This window comes from Suricata suricatta, chromosome 11 (genome assembly GCF_006229205.1).
Source record: "Suricata suricatta isolate VVHF042 chromosome 11, meerkat_22Aug2017_6uvM2_HiC, whole genome shotgun sequence".
NCBI lineage: Eukaryota > Metazoa > Chordata > Mammalia > Carnivora > Herpestidae > Suricata > Suricata suricatta.
Window position 1 is genome coordinate 69,331,035 of NC_043710.1, and position 15,408 is coordinate 69,346,442.

General features: G+C 36.8%; 1 protein-coding gene across 5 annotated transcripts in view; it reads left to right on the top strand.

The window, feature by feature from the left end:
- The window catches only part of FOLH1B (folate hydrolase 1B), a 56,607-nt gene that overhangs the window by 21,713 nt on the left and 19,486 nt on the right, over positions 1 to 15,408 (top strand). For all 5 annotated transcript variants that reach the window (XM_029956809.1, XM_029956811.1, XM_029956813.1 and 2 more), the window contains 6 exons: positions 745 to 931; positions 2,613 to 2,706; positions 8,773 to 8,871; positions 9,174 to 9,259; positions 10,771 to 10,890; positions 12,970 to 13,052. In XM_029956809.1, coding sequence (XP_029812669.1) covers positions 745 to 931; positions 2,613 to 2,706; positions 8,773 to 8,871; positions 9,174 to 9,259; positions 10,771 to 10,890; positions 12,970 to 13,052 — 669 coding nt within the window. The remainder of the gene's footprint in view (positions 1 to 744; positions 932 to 2,612; positions 2,707 to 8,772; positions 8,872 to 9,173; positions 9,260 to 10,770; positions 10,891 to 12,969; positions 13,053 to 15,408) is intronic.

A 15,408-nucleotide genomic window follows, 5' to 3' on the forward strand; every position in this document is an offset into this window, starting at 1 on the left:
GTCATATCTTACATGTGTAGAAACATATCCTTAAAACTATCCAAGGCCCATGATCCTTTCATATTCTATAACATGCCCACCTTATGAGAATGACACATGTACTAGCTTATAGATAGGGATTTTAAATTGGGTCTTTGGAGTTTGGGCAAGTGAGGAAGTTCAGAGAGAACAGAGCAGATGTTTACATATTTACAAATTATGCCTGTGGTCGACCAAGAAGCATGCATGGGATTTTCTGTTACCATCATATCTTTGTTTTAAATATTATGTTTGAAAATATTTACCAAATTAAATTTTAATAGAATTATTATAACGAATCAGAGAAACCAACTTATACATAGTTTTTAAGAATTACTATCACTTTGATCTGCAAATTTTTTTCCTCTTTTGTGAGAAATTAAATTTCAAAAATATTCCCTTCCAGCCTTAAAAGATAGAGAAATCTGGCTCCTGGGGTCAACTTGCTCCCTGTGCTTCTAGACTAGTGCAAGAAAACAGCATGTACTCTCTATCACTGTTGTGGGCATTTCCCAAATCTGCTGCTGTGGGGGCTGATCTAGCCCTAGAAGTGCATTTTTAGAACTTGAAGTAGGAAAAAGCAAAAGCCAGTTTTCTGTGAAATGTCCTTTGTTGTATGTCTAATGATAAAAAGTTCAAAATAAAATTTAAGTGTAATTTCAAAAAATCCGATATTATCAAATCTGGAACAACCAACCTGAAATAAGAAGACATTGTGCTTTCCAGGTTAAAAATGCCCAGCTGGCAGGGGCCAAAGGAGTCATTCTGTACTCAGATCCTGCTGATTACTTTGCTCCTGGGGTGAAGTCCTATCCAGATGGTTGGAATCTCCCTGGTGGCGGTGTCCAGCGAGGAAATATCTTAAATCTTAATGGTGCAGGGGACCCTCTCACACCTGGTTACCCAGCAAATGGTGAGTTGAACAGGCCTTAATCATCACAGGAAACCTAAAAACATGTTTAAGTGATTTTATTAAAGGATTTCCAGACAAAATATGTCTTTTTAAAATTCGCTGTGCATTGAAGAATTAAGTTAAAGAGTTTCGGACTCTGAAAATTATTGCCTTAGGTCCCTGGTCTCTTATTTGGAACACTTAGGCCAGATGGGTTTTGGAATTCAGACATTTTCTGGTATTTAAAGGTAATATGATGCATGTACCATTTATTGCATAACACCCAGGAGGCTGGGGTGGAATCCAGGAAGCAGACATATAAATAACTTTGCAGCAGAATATATGAATAGTCATCCTAAGCAGAGGTAAATAATAAATGATTAAAAATAAATAATATAAATAGCCACATGTCCACTCAAATTAGATCAGCTGTCAAATGAGTTTGCATCAGATCAGGTTTTGCTACCAAGTAAATTCCTTCCAAATTTATGGTTTTTACAGTTTTTGGATTTCCTAGTTTGGGGTAAGGGATAGTAGAAAAGAAGTTTTACAAATCCCCAAGATGGCACATTCAAAATATAGAGTCCAGAAAATGCTTATTACATCTTTGCTATGTAAACATGGTAGTGGTCACTTTCGGCAAGTGTGTCCTGAATGACAGCTCTTACACATATTCACAACCCTGTAAGCTTCCTAGTACTTAACAGGAGGAAAGTGAGAGGAGAGCGCAGTCTGCGCCTGGTCAGCACAGCACTAGCGAGGGTGGGGTCTACCCTGGCAGCCTGGCTGGGGTACGGCTCACATGCCCCCCTGTGAGACTGGAGATCCTTACCAAGGGGGGCCAGTTCATTTTGAATGTACTCAGCTATTTGATGGCATTTACAAAACTAGATCATTTAAAAATTTGGAGAAAAAATGGAAAACTATCACCTATATTTTTAATCTGAAGAAATGACAGAAGGTTTTTATTTTGAAGTAGAGCTTACAGGTAATAAAATACACAGATCTTAAGAATTGAGTTCAATGAAAATTTTAAATTGCATGTATACATATGTCACTCAAAGTAAGATATTGGATGTTTTCATGACAAGAAAGTTCTCTTGCACTCCTTTCTGGTCAACCACCTTCTGGTATCTCACCATTGATTAGTTTGCCTGGTTTTGAACTTCATATACAAGGACTCAGTGTATATTCTTCTGTAGCTTGCTGCTTTTATTCAGTATAATGATTTGAGATCTCTCTGTGTTACTGTATGTCTTGGTAATTTGTTCTTTTAATTGCTGAGTAGAATTCTACTGTGTGACTGGGCTCCAGATTGTTATTCATGCTGCTGTTGACAGACATCTCTGTATCCTGTGTTTAGCTGCCCACACTGAGCTGCTGTGAAAAATTTTGTGCAGGTCTCTTTTGTGGACATATATTTTCCTCCTTCGTGGGTAAATACCTAGAAGTAATTGTTGTGTCACAGTGCACAATTCTGTTTAATCTTACTTTTCCAAAGAGTGATCCAAAGTGACTATGGTTTTACAGGCTTGCACAGAATATATGAGACCTTCAGTTGCTCCACATACTCACTAACATTTGAAATTGTCTTTTTATTATGACAGTTGTAGTAGATGCAATATAAAAATGTGTTTAATGGGATTTACAGAAACACTTTTGAAAGGGACTGATGTACTAAAGCAGGTTCAACTTTTTTCAGAATATGCTTATAGACGTGGAATCACAGAGGCTCTTGGTCTTCCAAGTATTCCTGTTCATCCAGTTGGATACTACGATGCACAGAAGTTCCTGGAGTAAGTGTGTAAGAAACAGACGGCTCTTTGGATAACTTTCTTTATGGGCAGTCTTTGATTATTGGCAATATTAACATCTGAATATTTCTCCACTCTTCAGAAATACTGAAATTCTCTTAGATGGTGGAACCTACAATTTTACCACTATTTTAAAGAATAGTGATTATTTTCTGGAATGTCCTTTATATAGTGGTATCTGGTATGTGACAGTCATGAGAATAACTTTCAGTTTCCAGCTGCAGGGGGCATGACTAATCGATCAATGGCTCCAGCCACTGTGCTTTGAAATCCATCTCCTTGTTTGTGTCAAGGCCACGCTTCCTCCTGGTGCTCCCCGACAGTGACTAGTTGCAGCAGGGACTCTAAAACAGACCCATTACTGGGAGGCACAAGACTCTTCTCATAGGAGACTTTGGCTCAGGATTCTATGACAGGCTCACCCAACTAGACACTGCCACCCAGGACCCTTTTCTTCCTTCCTTTTCTCCTTTACCTCATATGAGACCTGCATTGCAGTCTATTGGCTTTTTCAGCCTTCCCTCACACTCTTTCCATTTCTCTCACAGGCTTTTCCCCTAGTAAATCTCTTACTCATCTAATCCTCTGTATTGTCTAGAGTTGGATAACTTGGAATAACACACTGTGAGAGCAATCCTATATTATTTTCATCTCTATTCCTCTTCCCTCTCTGTTTTCCTGACATGGGAACCCTCTCCCCTTTCCTGCCCTGCTGTCTCCCATCTGCATGTCCCTTGTCCAGCATCCTTCAGAAGGAGACAACATGACTTCTCTGAAAGCAGAATTGTGAGAAAAGCATATGGCTAGTTAGTACCTTTTCTTAATTGAGTTTAAAGCATTCTTAATCATTTTATTCTAGTCTCTATAAGAAAACTCTTTATGACCTAATACAATGCCCTCCTTCTTTACAGTTGAGGAGGTTGGTATCCAGAGAAGTGGAAGGATCTATCCCATTTAAGGGCAGATTAAGGAACAGCACCCTTGTCTCTTTTACTTATAGGCTCTTAGCTTTTACCACGTGGGTTCAGGACCCAGACACAACTTTTGAAGGCCCAATGGACAGTGCATGTGTCTAAACATGTTTATAAATCAAGTCAAATATTTGTGATATTTAAATGATGAAAGTGATTGTAACATTACATGTAATATTGGAAAAATGTCAATAACACTAATCTTCAATAATTGGTAAGTAGTCAAATACATCACAGGCTATGATAGTGCATAAAACCATTAAAACATAGGTTGTACAAGAATATTTAATGTTATGGAAACATGCTTATGCTATACCACTAAGTGAAAATGGCAGATTGATCAATATATCTAGATATCTATGGAAATATATATATAGATATGCAGATATATAAAGACAGAATAACCTCAATTATCTCAGTTTTTAAAGAATGAACCTGTATTATCTTTGTAATTAGAAAACTAGTACATGGAAGGAATGATCATGTGAAATTGATTTTAAGTGTATTTAACCATGTTTCCCGTTTGGCTGCTCTGATTAAATAGGTCAGCATCAGCCAGGTCCTAAATATATATTAGAATTACTTGATCAGGAAAATAATCGCAAATGCAGTTTATCTTTAATACATTTAAGTCAACTTCTCTAAACTATCCTGTAAATACAATCACCATTAAAAACATAATTTCTATTGAAAAGTGGATTTTGCATTAAAAACATCATAATTTAAAAGAGCTTTGGAAATACAATCTACTTGGAAGTAGATAATCTTTATATATTAAAAACAATAAGACAGCTCCTATTTCATCTTTCATACATTCTAAGATATTTGAAACCTTCTATATGATTGCCATTTTTAGTCTTATAATTTTTTTTCAAAGAACATATCATTTGTTAATGAATTTCACTGTGAAAATGTACTCCTGCTGCACACTTAGGAGTATGCTAGTTGTGCCTGATCGTCAATTCTCAGATGCACACAAATGGTTACCCATTTAGCATTATGTATTAATTAGAAAAGAGTTGGTGACATCATACAATGAAGGTTTCTTAACAAATGTGTGTGAAGAAAAGAAGAGATATAAAATCATATAATGGCCCAAGAATGCTGAGAATTTCAGTAAAAAGTTGATGAGATGTGAGGTGCCTGGGTGGCTCAATCACTTAAGTGTGTGACTTTTGGTCTCAGCTGAAGTCTTGATTTCACAGTCATGAGTTCAAGCCCTGAATGCTCCATGCTGGGTGTGAAGCCTACTTTAAAGAAAGAAAAGGCTAATGAGATGTGAGTTATAGTAAAGCAAAACCACGTTTACTTGGGTGAGAGGGAAAAGGGACGTGTGTTTTTTTCTATTCTTCTTTACATCTCTATTGAAGGGAATGTGATTAAATGGTTTTCATTTGCCTCCCTGAGTAATCACTCGAATTATGATAGCAATACCAACAATAATAATGACTAATAGTGATAATAGCATCTATCATGCTATTATTTGTTAATTTTGCTGATCTTTTCAAAGAATCAATGTTTGATATCATGGATTTTCTCTATTTTTTCCTCTATTCTCTACTTAATTATTTTTGTTAAAGTCTTCATTGTTTCCTTTCTGATGCTCGATCTGAATTTAGTTTGCATGTCAGTATTCAGCTTTTTAAGGTGGAAGCCTAGTTTATTGATTGATGTCTTTCTCCTTTTTAAATGTAGATGTTTATAGCTATTCTTTTCCTCCAAGTGCTGCTTTAGCTGCATCCCGTAGGCTTGGATATGCCATGTCTGCATTTCCATTCATCATTAAGTATTTCCTAATTATTCTTGGGATTTTTTCTTTCACCTATGGGGTATTTTGGAGTCAGGTGTTTGATTTCCATATATTTGCATATTTCCCAAATTCCCATCTTTTATTGATTGTTAAATTTTTTCCATTGTGGTTGGACTAATAAGCAGATTGTATAATTAATAAAAGGGTTGCATGACTTCAGCCATTTAAGTTTATTTAAACTGACTTTATTGCCTAATATATAGTCTATCCTGAAAAAATGTTCCATACGTGCTTGAGAAGAACACGTATTCAGCTGTTGTCAGATAGCATGTTCCAGATATACCACATGACATTTCTGGCTTGCCAGCTTCTTCAGCTCCAAGTCTGGGATAGATAAGCCAAAATAGAAACTGAGGAATTCACCACTTTGGTTTTTTTTTTATACCCTGAAGTCCCAACCTAGCCTTTGAGAGCCTAATGTTTGTGTTCTATACACTTATGATCTAGAGAATTTAGCTGTACTTAACTGGAAGAACAGGGTGAAGTACATCTCCATCTTTCCAGAAGCAAAGTCTTACTCCTTTTCAAGCTTCTGTCATGGTACCTTGATCATCTTATACCACAGCCAAACAATCACTGTGCTTTACACTCACTCTATACTTTGCTGTATCTTTACCTCTTTATGTCATACTTAGTATCTAGAATGCTCTCCACGTCATCTTCCCATGCATATATCTTCACTCATCCTTTAAAATTCAGATAAGTAAAACCTCTAAAAAGTTGTTCATGATCCCATCAGCTAAATAAAGCTGTCTTTTGTGTATATTCTTTAGAACTTCCTCTACCATTTGTCCTGCTTTGTTTTACATTATTGTTGACGTTATATGTATCTTCTTCTGACTAACTTCTGACTAAACTTTTTGGTGGAATGACTATGTCACACATATTTTGTGTTTCTTATAACACAAATGTCTTGAGTATAACACAATGTCTTGCCAAATGCACAAATAAAAGGTAATTTGCAACATGGTATAGATTTTAAATGCCATGCAGTTTGTATATATTTATTGAACATCTACTATCTAATCAAGTCCCTTCCAGAGACGTTTTTACCATTTACATATATTTCCTGAAAATTTTATGGCTTGCAAGTTTAATATTTAACTTTTTAATTTTCTTGGAATTTATTTTTTACTTATAGGGTGAGGTAAGTACCTAAAGAATGTATATATTCCTAATTAACTCAGTGACAAGTATTGACTAAAACTTCTGTTCTCCATAGATCTGTGATATTTCCTGAATTAATACATCAAATTATTATATTTAGCGATTATGTTCTATTTTGGTCATCTGTTTACTTGTCCTTGTGATGCACTATAATTTCCACTTCATACTTTATTATTTTGTGGGAATATGGACTATTCGTTACCTTCCTTATGTAATAATAGACAATTGACTGTTATTCTTCCTGTTGAAATTACCTTTCTATATTTTTCATGCTTTTATTTTGAAAAAGAAATACATTTACACAGTTCAAAATTCAAAGGGGGTATACAGGAAGAGGTTTCCATCTAACCCATTTCCACCTCAAGAGCAATTAGTGTTGTTAATTTATAATATATAATTATAGAAATATTTTATACATAATAAAGCATTGGTATATTTTTCTTTGCTTGTGCTCTACAATATTTTTAATGATTATTTTTGAGGGGGAAGGGTCAGAGAGAGGGAGCCAGAGGATCTGAAGTGGGTTTTTTGCTAATAGCAGAAAGCCTGATGCAGAGCTCAAACTCATAAAATATGAGATCATGACCTGAGCCAAAGTCAGACACTTAACAGACTGAGACACTCAGGCACCCCTGTGCTCTACGTTTATTACATACCTAGTACTCTGCTGTTTTGACTGATTATGCTTTCTACTAATGTAAAATGCCCCTTCATATTACTTGATGCTATTTATGTGAAATTTTAACATAAAAATATAAATGTATAGTATATTACTTGAAATTATGTTTATTAGCCAAACTCGTCAGTGAGATGGGGAAAAAATGAGTAAGCATTTACTCCCTGCTAGAGCATTTTTTAAACAGAATATTATAATTAGGCTTCCATGAGAAGATAATCTAATCAATTGCTTTAGTGCTGTGTGTGCAGTAGATTCTAGGTCAAGTGGAATTAGTCACATTTCCTCAGATAGGTAGCAGAGAGCAGCACCTGTGTGTAGGCACAAAACAAATGCAGGGAGCTGTAAAGTGTGCTCCTTTGCAAAGCCTAGGGTGCATCAAGTTCTATGATGACAGAGTCATAAAAGATAGATTGATATTTTCCACACTCTTCATTTTCTCTTGAACCACGTTCTTCTATTTGCAAAGGTACATTTAGTTTTTATGTCCAATCCGAGAATAAGCCAATACTCTTAAAAGAATAAAGGCAGATCTGTTGAAATAAAACCACAAGAACCCCTTCATTCCATAAACACTATCATACTACCTTTCTCAGTCACCTGCTGAGTACTGTACTAGTCTGTACTAGTCTGTACAGTACTGGCTAGTCTGCTTGAATCTTTTTACCCTTAATTTTTTTTAATGTTTATTTATTTTTGAGAAAGAGAGAGAGAGAGAGAGGGAGAGACAGAGTGTGAGAGGAGGAGGGGCAGAGAGAGAGAGGGAGACACAGAAACCAAAGCAGGCTCCAGGCTCTGAGCTGTTAGGACAGACTCTGATGCAGGGCTCAAACGCATGAACCATGAGAACATGACCTGAGCTGAAGTCAGACTTAACCAACTGAGCCACACAGGTGCCCCTCTACTTTAAAAAAAAAAAAAAATTGCAGGAAGCTTTTAGGAATGTTGATTGAAGTAAAATCATTTCCTTTGCTCTTCTTTACTCCCCAGTTGATGTGCGTGAAAGTACCTTGTAAAAGATGACCATGTCCATAGTTGGGGATATATTTATCAGTAGGAGAAATACCAAAATGGAAAATCCCAGAATTTGTCCTCAGAGTTCTTTCCTCACAGCATGCCCTGGAGGCATTTTAAACTTTCTTTTGAAACTGGGAACCAAGAGTCTGGATTCTTCCCAAATGTTTGACCCTCAGCTATACCATTCACCAGCTGCATGACCTACCTATCTCTCGAAGCCTCATGCTCTCTTCTTTGAAATGGGAGGAATAGTAGGCTCTACCTCCTAGGAGCCCTCGTCGGGGTTACCTGGCATATCCCTGACTCTTGAAGCTATCATGAGCAGGCACTCAAGAGCGCAAGCTCACCGACATTTTAACTGATAGCTCCATTTTTCTTCAGCTAATAATACTTTTTGTGTTCAACAGGAAAATGGGCGGATCAGCACCGCCGGACAGCAGCTGGAAAGGAAGCCTCCAAGTGCCCTACAGTGTTGGCCCTGGCTTTATTGGAAACTTTTCTACACAGTTAAGACACTATTTTTGGTGTAACTCTCTTTCAGGCAAGGAAAAGGTTTTCAAACAAAAACCAAAAACCAAAAACACAGAGGATGAATGGAAAAGTAAAATATATCTGGTACCAACAGGAAACAAAACCACAGGTTGTAGAGGGGAATACACTCACATCATTAGTATTGGACAGCCGGACAATGTAATTCTTGCATGTGTACATATAGAAATCTTCAAAATGATGTAAGAGTTAAAAAAAAATTGTGGGTGGCAAAGTGTTAACTGGTATTTTCAGAACATGTCCTTTATTTTTGCCTTAGAAAAGTCAAGATGCATGTCCATTCTAACAGTAAAGTGGCCAGAATATACAACGTGATTGGAACTCTCAGAGGAGCAGTGGAACCAGGTAAATTAGTCATTTGCTCACCAACTATTGATCCAACAATCCTTCTGGGCTGGGTACTGCTCTGAGCTCAGGGAATGCAAGGTGAACAAAGTGAAGCACTTTTTGGTCCTAATGGAACTTACGTGGACACAAAATATGTAAATATGAGGTAATTTTGTATTATGATGCATGTTTGAAGAAAAGTAAATGTGGGGCTAGGTTGGTTAAATGCCTGAGGTTAACGTTAAGCTGTTCCTGCTTCAATTAAAGGACCAGGGAGAAAGGTCAGGGAGGGATCATTTTGAGGTCTTTTCCCTCAGTTTTCTGGATTTGTTTACCACATAGTTTGCTCAGAGAAATATCTTCATGATAACTACAAACATCTATGCAAAGGATAACACTTAGAAAATTAAGGTAACCTTGAATTAATGAATCCTTTACATAGTCTTTATTTTCCATTGAAGTTAATGAGATGTATAGACACATGATTTCCACAGAATTTCAGATACCCTACAGATGAATATATTTTGTAAGTAGCCTTATTTCATTGTATTTCAATTCCTTAGGGATTATGGTAGTGCATTTCTTACTAACAGGTATACAGTTAAATCACATATTTTCATAGAAGCAGCCAGTGCTTTCTTTAAGGGATAAAGAATATTGGCATACTTCCAGAGGGTACTAAATAATATATAACTGGCAATTCGTTGAATCTTACTGAGTACCTGTTTTGTGTGAGCCCTGTATTAGGCCTGGGAATGGAGGGAAAACAACAAAGACATAAGCCAGGGACGAGGAGCCTGGCATTCAAGCATGGTAAATGCTTTGTCAGATATGGTAGGATTGTTCTCAGAGCTGGATGGTGGGAGCAATTCTCTCCCCTGTGGAAGCTAGGAAAGGGTCATAGAGGAGGAAATTGTTCCGGGTCTTGAAACCTGAATAGGAGTAGGAAGTGGAGAACGTTCTATGTGGCCACTGTGTTCTCTTACTATGAAAATACTGGAAATGAAGTGTTAAGTAGGTAAGAGAGGAGCGACAGAGTTATAAAAAGATGTATAGAATAATTCCATACTTACATATCATTACTTATGTATTTTTTTCAGTTTGTTTTGAGAGAGAGAGAGAGAGAGAGAGAGAGCATGTGCAAGTGAATGGGGGAGGGGCAGAAGGAGAGGGAGAGAGAGAATCCCAAGCAGGCTCCACACCATCAGCACAGAACCTGATGCAGGTCTTGAACTCATGCACTGTGAGATCATGACCTAAGCTGAAATCAAACGTTGGACACTTAATCAACTGAGCCCCCCATGTGCCCCATCACTTATGTGTTTATGATTGCTGTCATACATTGAAGTATACCTTTGCTTGTCCCATCAGTTTTCTTCATCCATCAAAATCAGACCAAAATAATATATTCACACAAGTCTTCAGAAACCTTGCTATTTTTCTTTGAGTCATGAGTGCTCTTGACTCATTTGCAATTTGCTCTGTTATTGACCTGGAATGGCAAATAATTTTGCAATGATGCTTCCTAGACAGATATGTCATTCTTGGAGGTCACCGAGATTCATGGGTGTTTGGTGGTATCGACCCTCAGAGTGGAGCAGCTGTTGTTCATGAAATTGTGAGGAGTTTTGGAACACTGAAAAAACAAGGTAACATGAACAGAAAGTGAAAAGATCAACCAGTCTGAACCTCGGTTTGGTCTGTAAAGTGTGTAAAATTACCACCTTCTTATAGTCTGTGAGAAGGATTCACTGACAGGATACATGCAAACATCAAATGCTTAGTAATACCTACTAGTATAGAACAGAAACTAGTGGCCATATTACTCATGTGGGTTAGATAATTATACTGTTTGCTTATTTATATAATGTTTACATTATTGACATTTTTAAAATTATAATCTGAAATAAGGGAATTATACTGCTAGGGGTCGCTCTTGACATCAAAGAAGGTGGAAACCAGTTTCTTCACAGAAGACAAACCAAAATTAGGTCCTGGGCCTACGTGTCCTCATCAGAGATCTGTGAGCAGAAGTTCCTTAGGCTTTCTAGTCTCACACATCAGGTCAAGGGCTCCAAGTAAGGGAGGGGATTGAAACTCTTCTGAGAAGTACTGGCCTCTCTTCCTAAAAGGATTTTCAGAAGGTTGATGTTTGCACACCCACATCCTCAGCCTTGATGCGCTCTCCTAAAACTTAGGTTTACACCATCGCTTCAGTCCTTTTAGAAGCTTCATATGAAAAGAAAGATAACATTTAGTGCAAATGGCTGCTTTTTAAAACAAATCACACAGTGAAGCAAAAAGTCCACTCTGTTTACTGACCCTGCGAACGAAGGTGTGGGGACTACAAATGTGATCCATGCTTTTTAGCAGCAACAACAACCAACGGCAAAAACATATTAAGCTTGCACGATACGTGTTTTCTCAGAGAAAGTGCTTTCACGTATTCCTTGTTTTGAAGTCCTTACAACCAGGGAGAAGTTTACTTAGTTATTTCTATTTTCATTTCACAAATAAGCTAACCAAGCTTTACAGAATTGAATGAGTCACCCATGGTATAGCTAGTGTGTAGCAGAGTCAGAGAACCCGGGTTTAAACTCAAATTTCTAGCTACCAGCCCACGAAACCACATCGCTTTTTAAAACAAGATGTAAAGGGGCTGTATCCTTTTTTTCCACCAAAGAATTTTATATTTTAAGAACACAGAATTATGAAGACCTGAATTTACATAGCTAATGAGTTAGGTAGTGTTTAGCATTAGCACAAAAAATTTCATAATTTTGCAATAAGATTCCCTATGATGATTACAAAAGCACGCAGTGACAGTGATAGAGTGTGCCAAGAGAGTACAATGACGAGGAATAATAATTCATAGGATATGTGAATACTATTATTAAAAAATTGACAAAAATAAAACACGGGACTCAGCTGTAGGGGTCCACATTCTTAATAAGCACAAATGGACCATTTACAGAAATAATGACACAGTTTTGGAACACATATGAAGTGCTGTGTTTGTAAACATGACTTCACTTAATCTTCCCAACAATCAAGTAGGATCTTCATCTTTACTTTGCTATTTCTGGTGTGCAGATGAAGAAGGGGAAGCTGAGGGAGCTTGCATAACTTCCCCTCGGTCACAGGATCTTTCCTGAACTCCAGGGTCAGTGTTTATCACTCCAAGCCATATTAACTCCTTGCAGAATTATGCCAAATTATTGCAGCAGCCACAGACAGTGGATTTGCTAACTGAGCTTCTGTTGACTAATTCTGGCAAAGAATGGAGTGAAATCACACAGCCAGCTGACATTGAACAATTGCGTGTGTGATGCCAGAATGTGGAAGAGTTTTAAGGAATTTCCTCTCCGTTCCATCTGCTCTCACAACACAGACCACATCTAGCACTTTCTTCTTTCACTCCAGGCAGCTGCAGAGCCCAGATGGCTGCCTGTGTGTATCTAATCATTATAAACCAATTAGAATATTATGACCTAATGAAATTTTGGTATGTCTACATCTCCCCTATTTTCAGTGCAAATGTGCTCATTTGTACTCACAAATCAGCTTTAATATCCCACAAGGAAATGATATAAGTAAAAATTGTCACCCCAGTTCACTTTTCCTAAACAACCAGTGGGGTTTTAGTGTTATTTTGCTGTTGAGTTTTGTAATGTCTTGGGTATATGACACATTTTCCCAGCATTTATGTATATTCACATATATTTTAGGATGGAGACCTAGAAGAACAATTTTGTTTGCAAGCTGGGATGCAGAAGAATTTGGTCTTCTTGGTTCTACTGAGTGGGCAGAGGTTAGTTGATAATTTGCTACAATATAAATTTTCATAACAAAGCAGTTAGGACTTGATTCTCAAGGATGTAAATGTGAGAACACATTCAAACTTTTCTTCCCAGGAAATCTGGAACAACATATTCTTGTTTAAAGAGAAAAATCTCTGTCATTAAAGAATGTTTTGCTTGAACATTGAAAGCTACTTAATGTCAATTGTCAAAATAATTTAATCTTCATTTTCTGGGAGTGTGATGGTAAATAAATGAACTCAGTAGAGACCAAACATCAAAATAAGGTATCACACTTCTGTTATCCCTTGCAAATTAGCTACTAAAGCTAACCACATTACAATACCCCCTTGAGTTTATACAGTAGTAAGGTATACTTTTCACATTTATGTTCCTTACATCTTAATGATGGACTCTAAATTAAATCATGCTAAAAATGAGGTAGAAAGTCTCACTGCAGAATATTTGACAGGCCCCTTTTAAAGTAAATTTACCTTTATGCAGAAGATGTTTTACACAAACCAAATGGTCCTCACAAACCAGAAGCCAGTAACAGACATGCAAACAATAGAGGAAGGAATCCAAGTATATCACTAAAGAAAGCCAACTAACCATGAGAGAAGAGAGCGAAGGAAGGAGCAGAAGAAAAACTACAAAAACAGCCATAAAACAAGTAACAAGATGACAATAAGTTACATTCCTATCAATAATTACTTTGAATGTAATGGACTAAACACTCCAATCTAAAAACATAGGGTGATGGAATGGATTAAAAAACAAGACCCATCTACCTGCTGCCTACAAGAGACTTATTTCAGACCTAAAGACAAATGTAGATCAAAAGTGAAGGATAGAGAAACATTTCTGCAAATGGATGTGAAAAGACATCTGAGGTAGCGATACTTAGACACAGTAGACATTAAAACAAAGACCGTAATAAGGGACAAAGGAGGACTCTATGTAATCATGAAAGATACAGTTGTAAGATATAACAGTTGTAAATATTTATGTGCCCAACATGAAAGAACCTGAATACATAAAGCAGTTAATAACAAACATAAAGGAACTAATTGATAGTAATACTGTACCAGTAAGGACCACCTCATTTATGTCAGTGGATAGATAATCCAAACAGAAAATCCAAAAGGAAACAGGAGCTTTGAATGACACATTGGACCCGATGGACAGATATATTCAGAACATTCTACTCTAAAACAGCAGAATACACGTTCTTTTTGAGTGTACATGGTTCTATATTAGGCCACAAAACAAGCCTCAACAAATTCCAAAAGATCAAAGTCATACCATGCATCTTCTCTGACCACAATGCTATAAAACTAGAAATTGACCACAGGAAAAAAATCTGGAAAGGCACAAAACATGGAGGTTAAACAACAAGCCACCAAACAATGAATGGGTCAACCAATAAATCAAAGAGGGAATTAAAAAAAACACATGGAGACAAATGACAATGAAAATGCAATGGTCCAAACTCTTTGGGATGTAGCGAAAGCTATTCTGAGAGGGAAGTTTATAGCAATACAGGCTTAAAGCAAGAAGCAAGAAAATTCTCAAAAAACCTAGCCTTACATGTAAAGGAGCTAGAAAAAAGAAGAACAAGAATAAACAATATCCAAAATCAGTAGAAGGAAGGGAATAATAAAGATTAGAGAAGAAATAAACAAAATAGAAACTAAGAAAATAATAGAACAGATCAATGAAACCACCAGCTAGTTCTTTGAAAAGATCTGTAAAGTTGGTAAACCTCTAGCTAGACTCATCAAAAAAAGAGGGGGGAGGCTCAAACAAAATCAGAAATGAAAGAGGGGAAATAAAAACCAGCAACACAAAAATACACAAGATTATGAGAGGATATTATGAAAAATTATATGTGCCAACAAATTGGACAATCTAGAAGAAATGGATAAATTCTTATAAACATATAATTTACCAAGACTGAATCAGGAAGAAATAACAAATTTGAACAGATCAGTTACCAGCAATTAAATTGAATCAGTAATCAAAATATTCCCAAACAAACCAAAGTGCAGGACCAGATGGATTTACAAATGAATTCTACAAAAAACTAAAAAAAACCCTTTTCTTTTCAAACTATCCAAAAATAGAAGAAAGAAAGCTTCCAAATTTGTTGTATGAGGCCGACATTAATTCGATACCTAGACTAGATAAAGACACTGCACAAAAAGAGAACTACAGGAGTGCCTGGGTGGCTCAGTGGGTTAAGCATCTGACTTCGGCTCAGGTCAGTTCTTGGGTTCAAGCCCCTCATCTGGCTCTATGCTGAGCCTGTCTTTGGATTATGTGTCTCCCCACTCTCTGACCCTGCTCATGCTGTTTCTCTCTCTC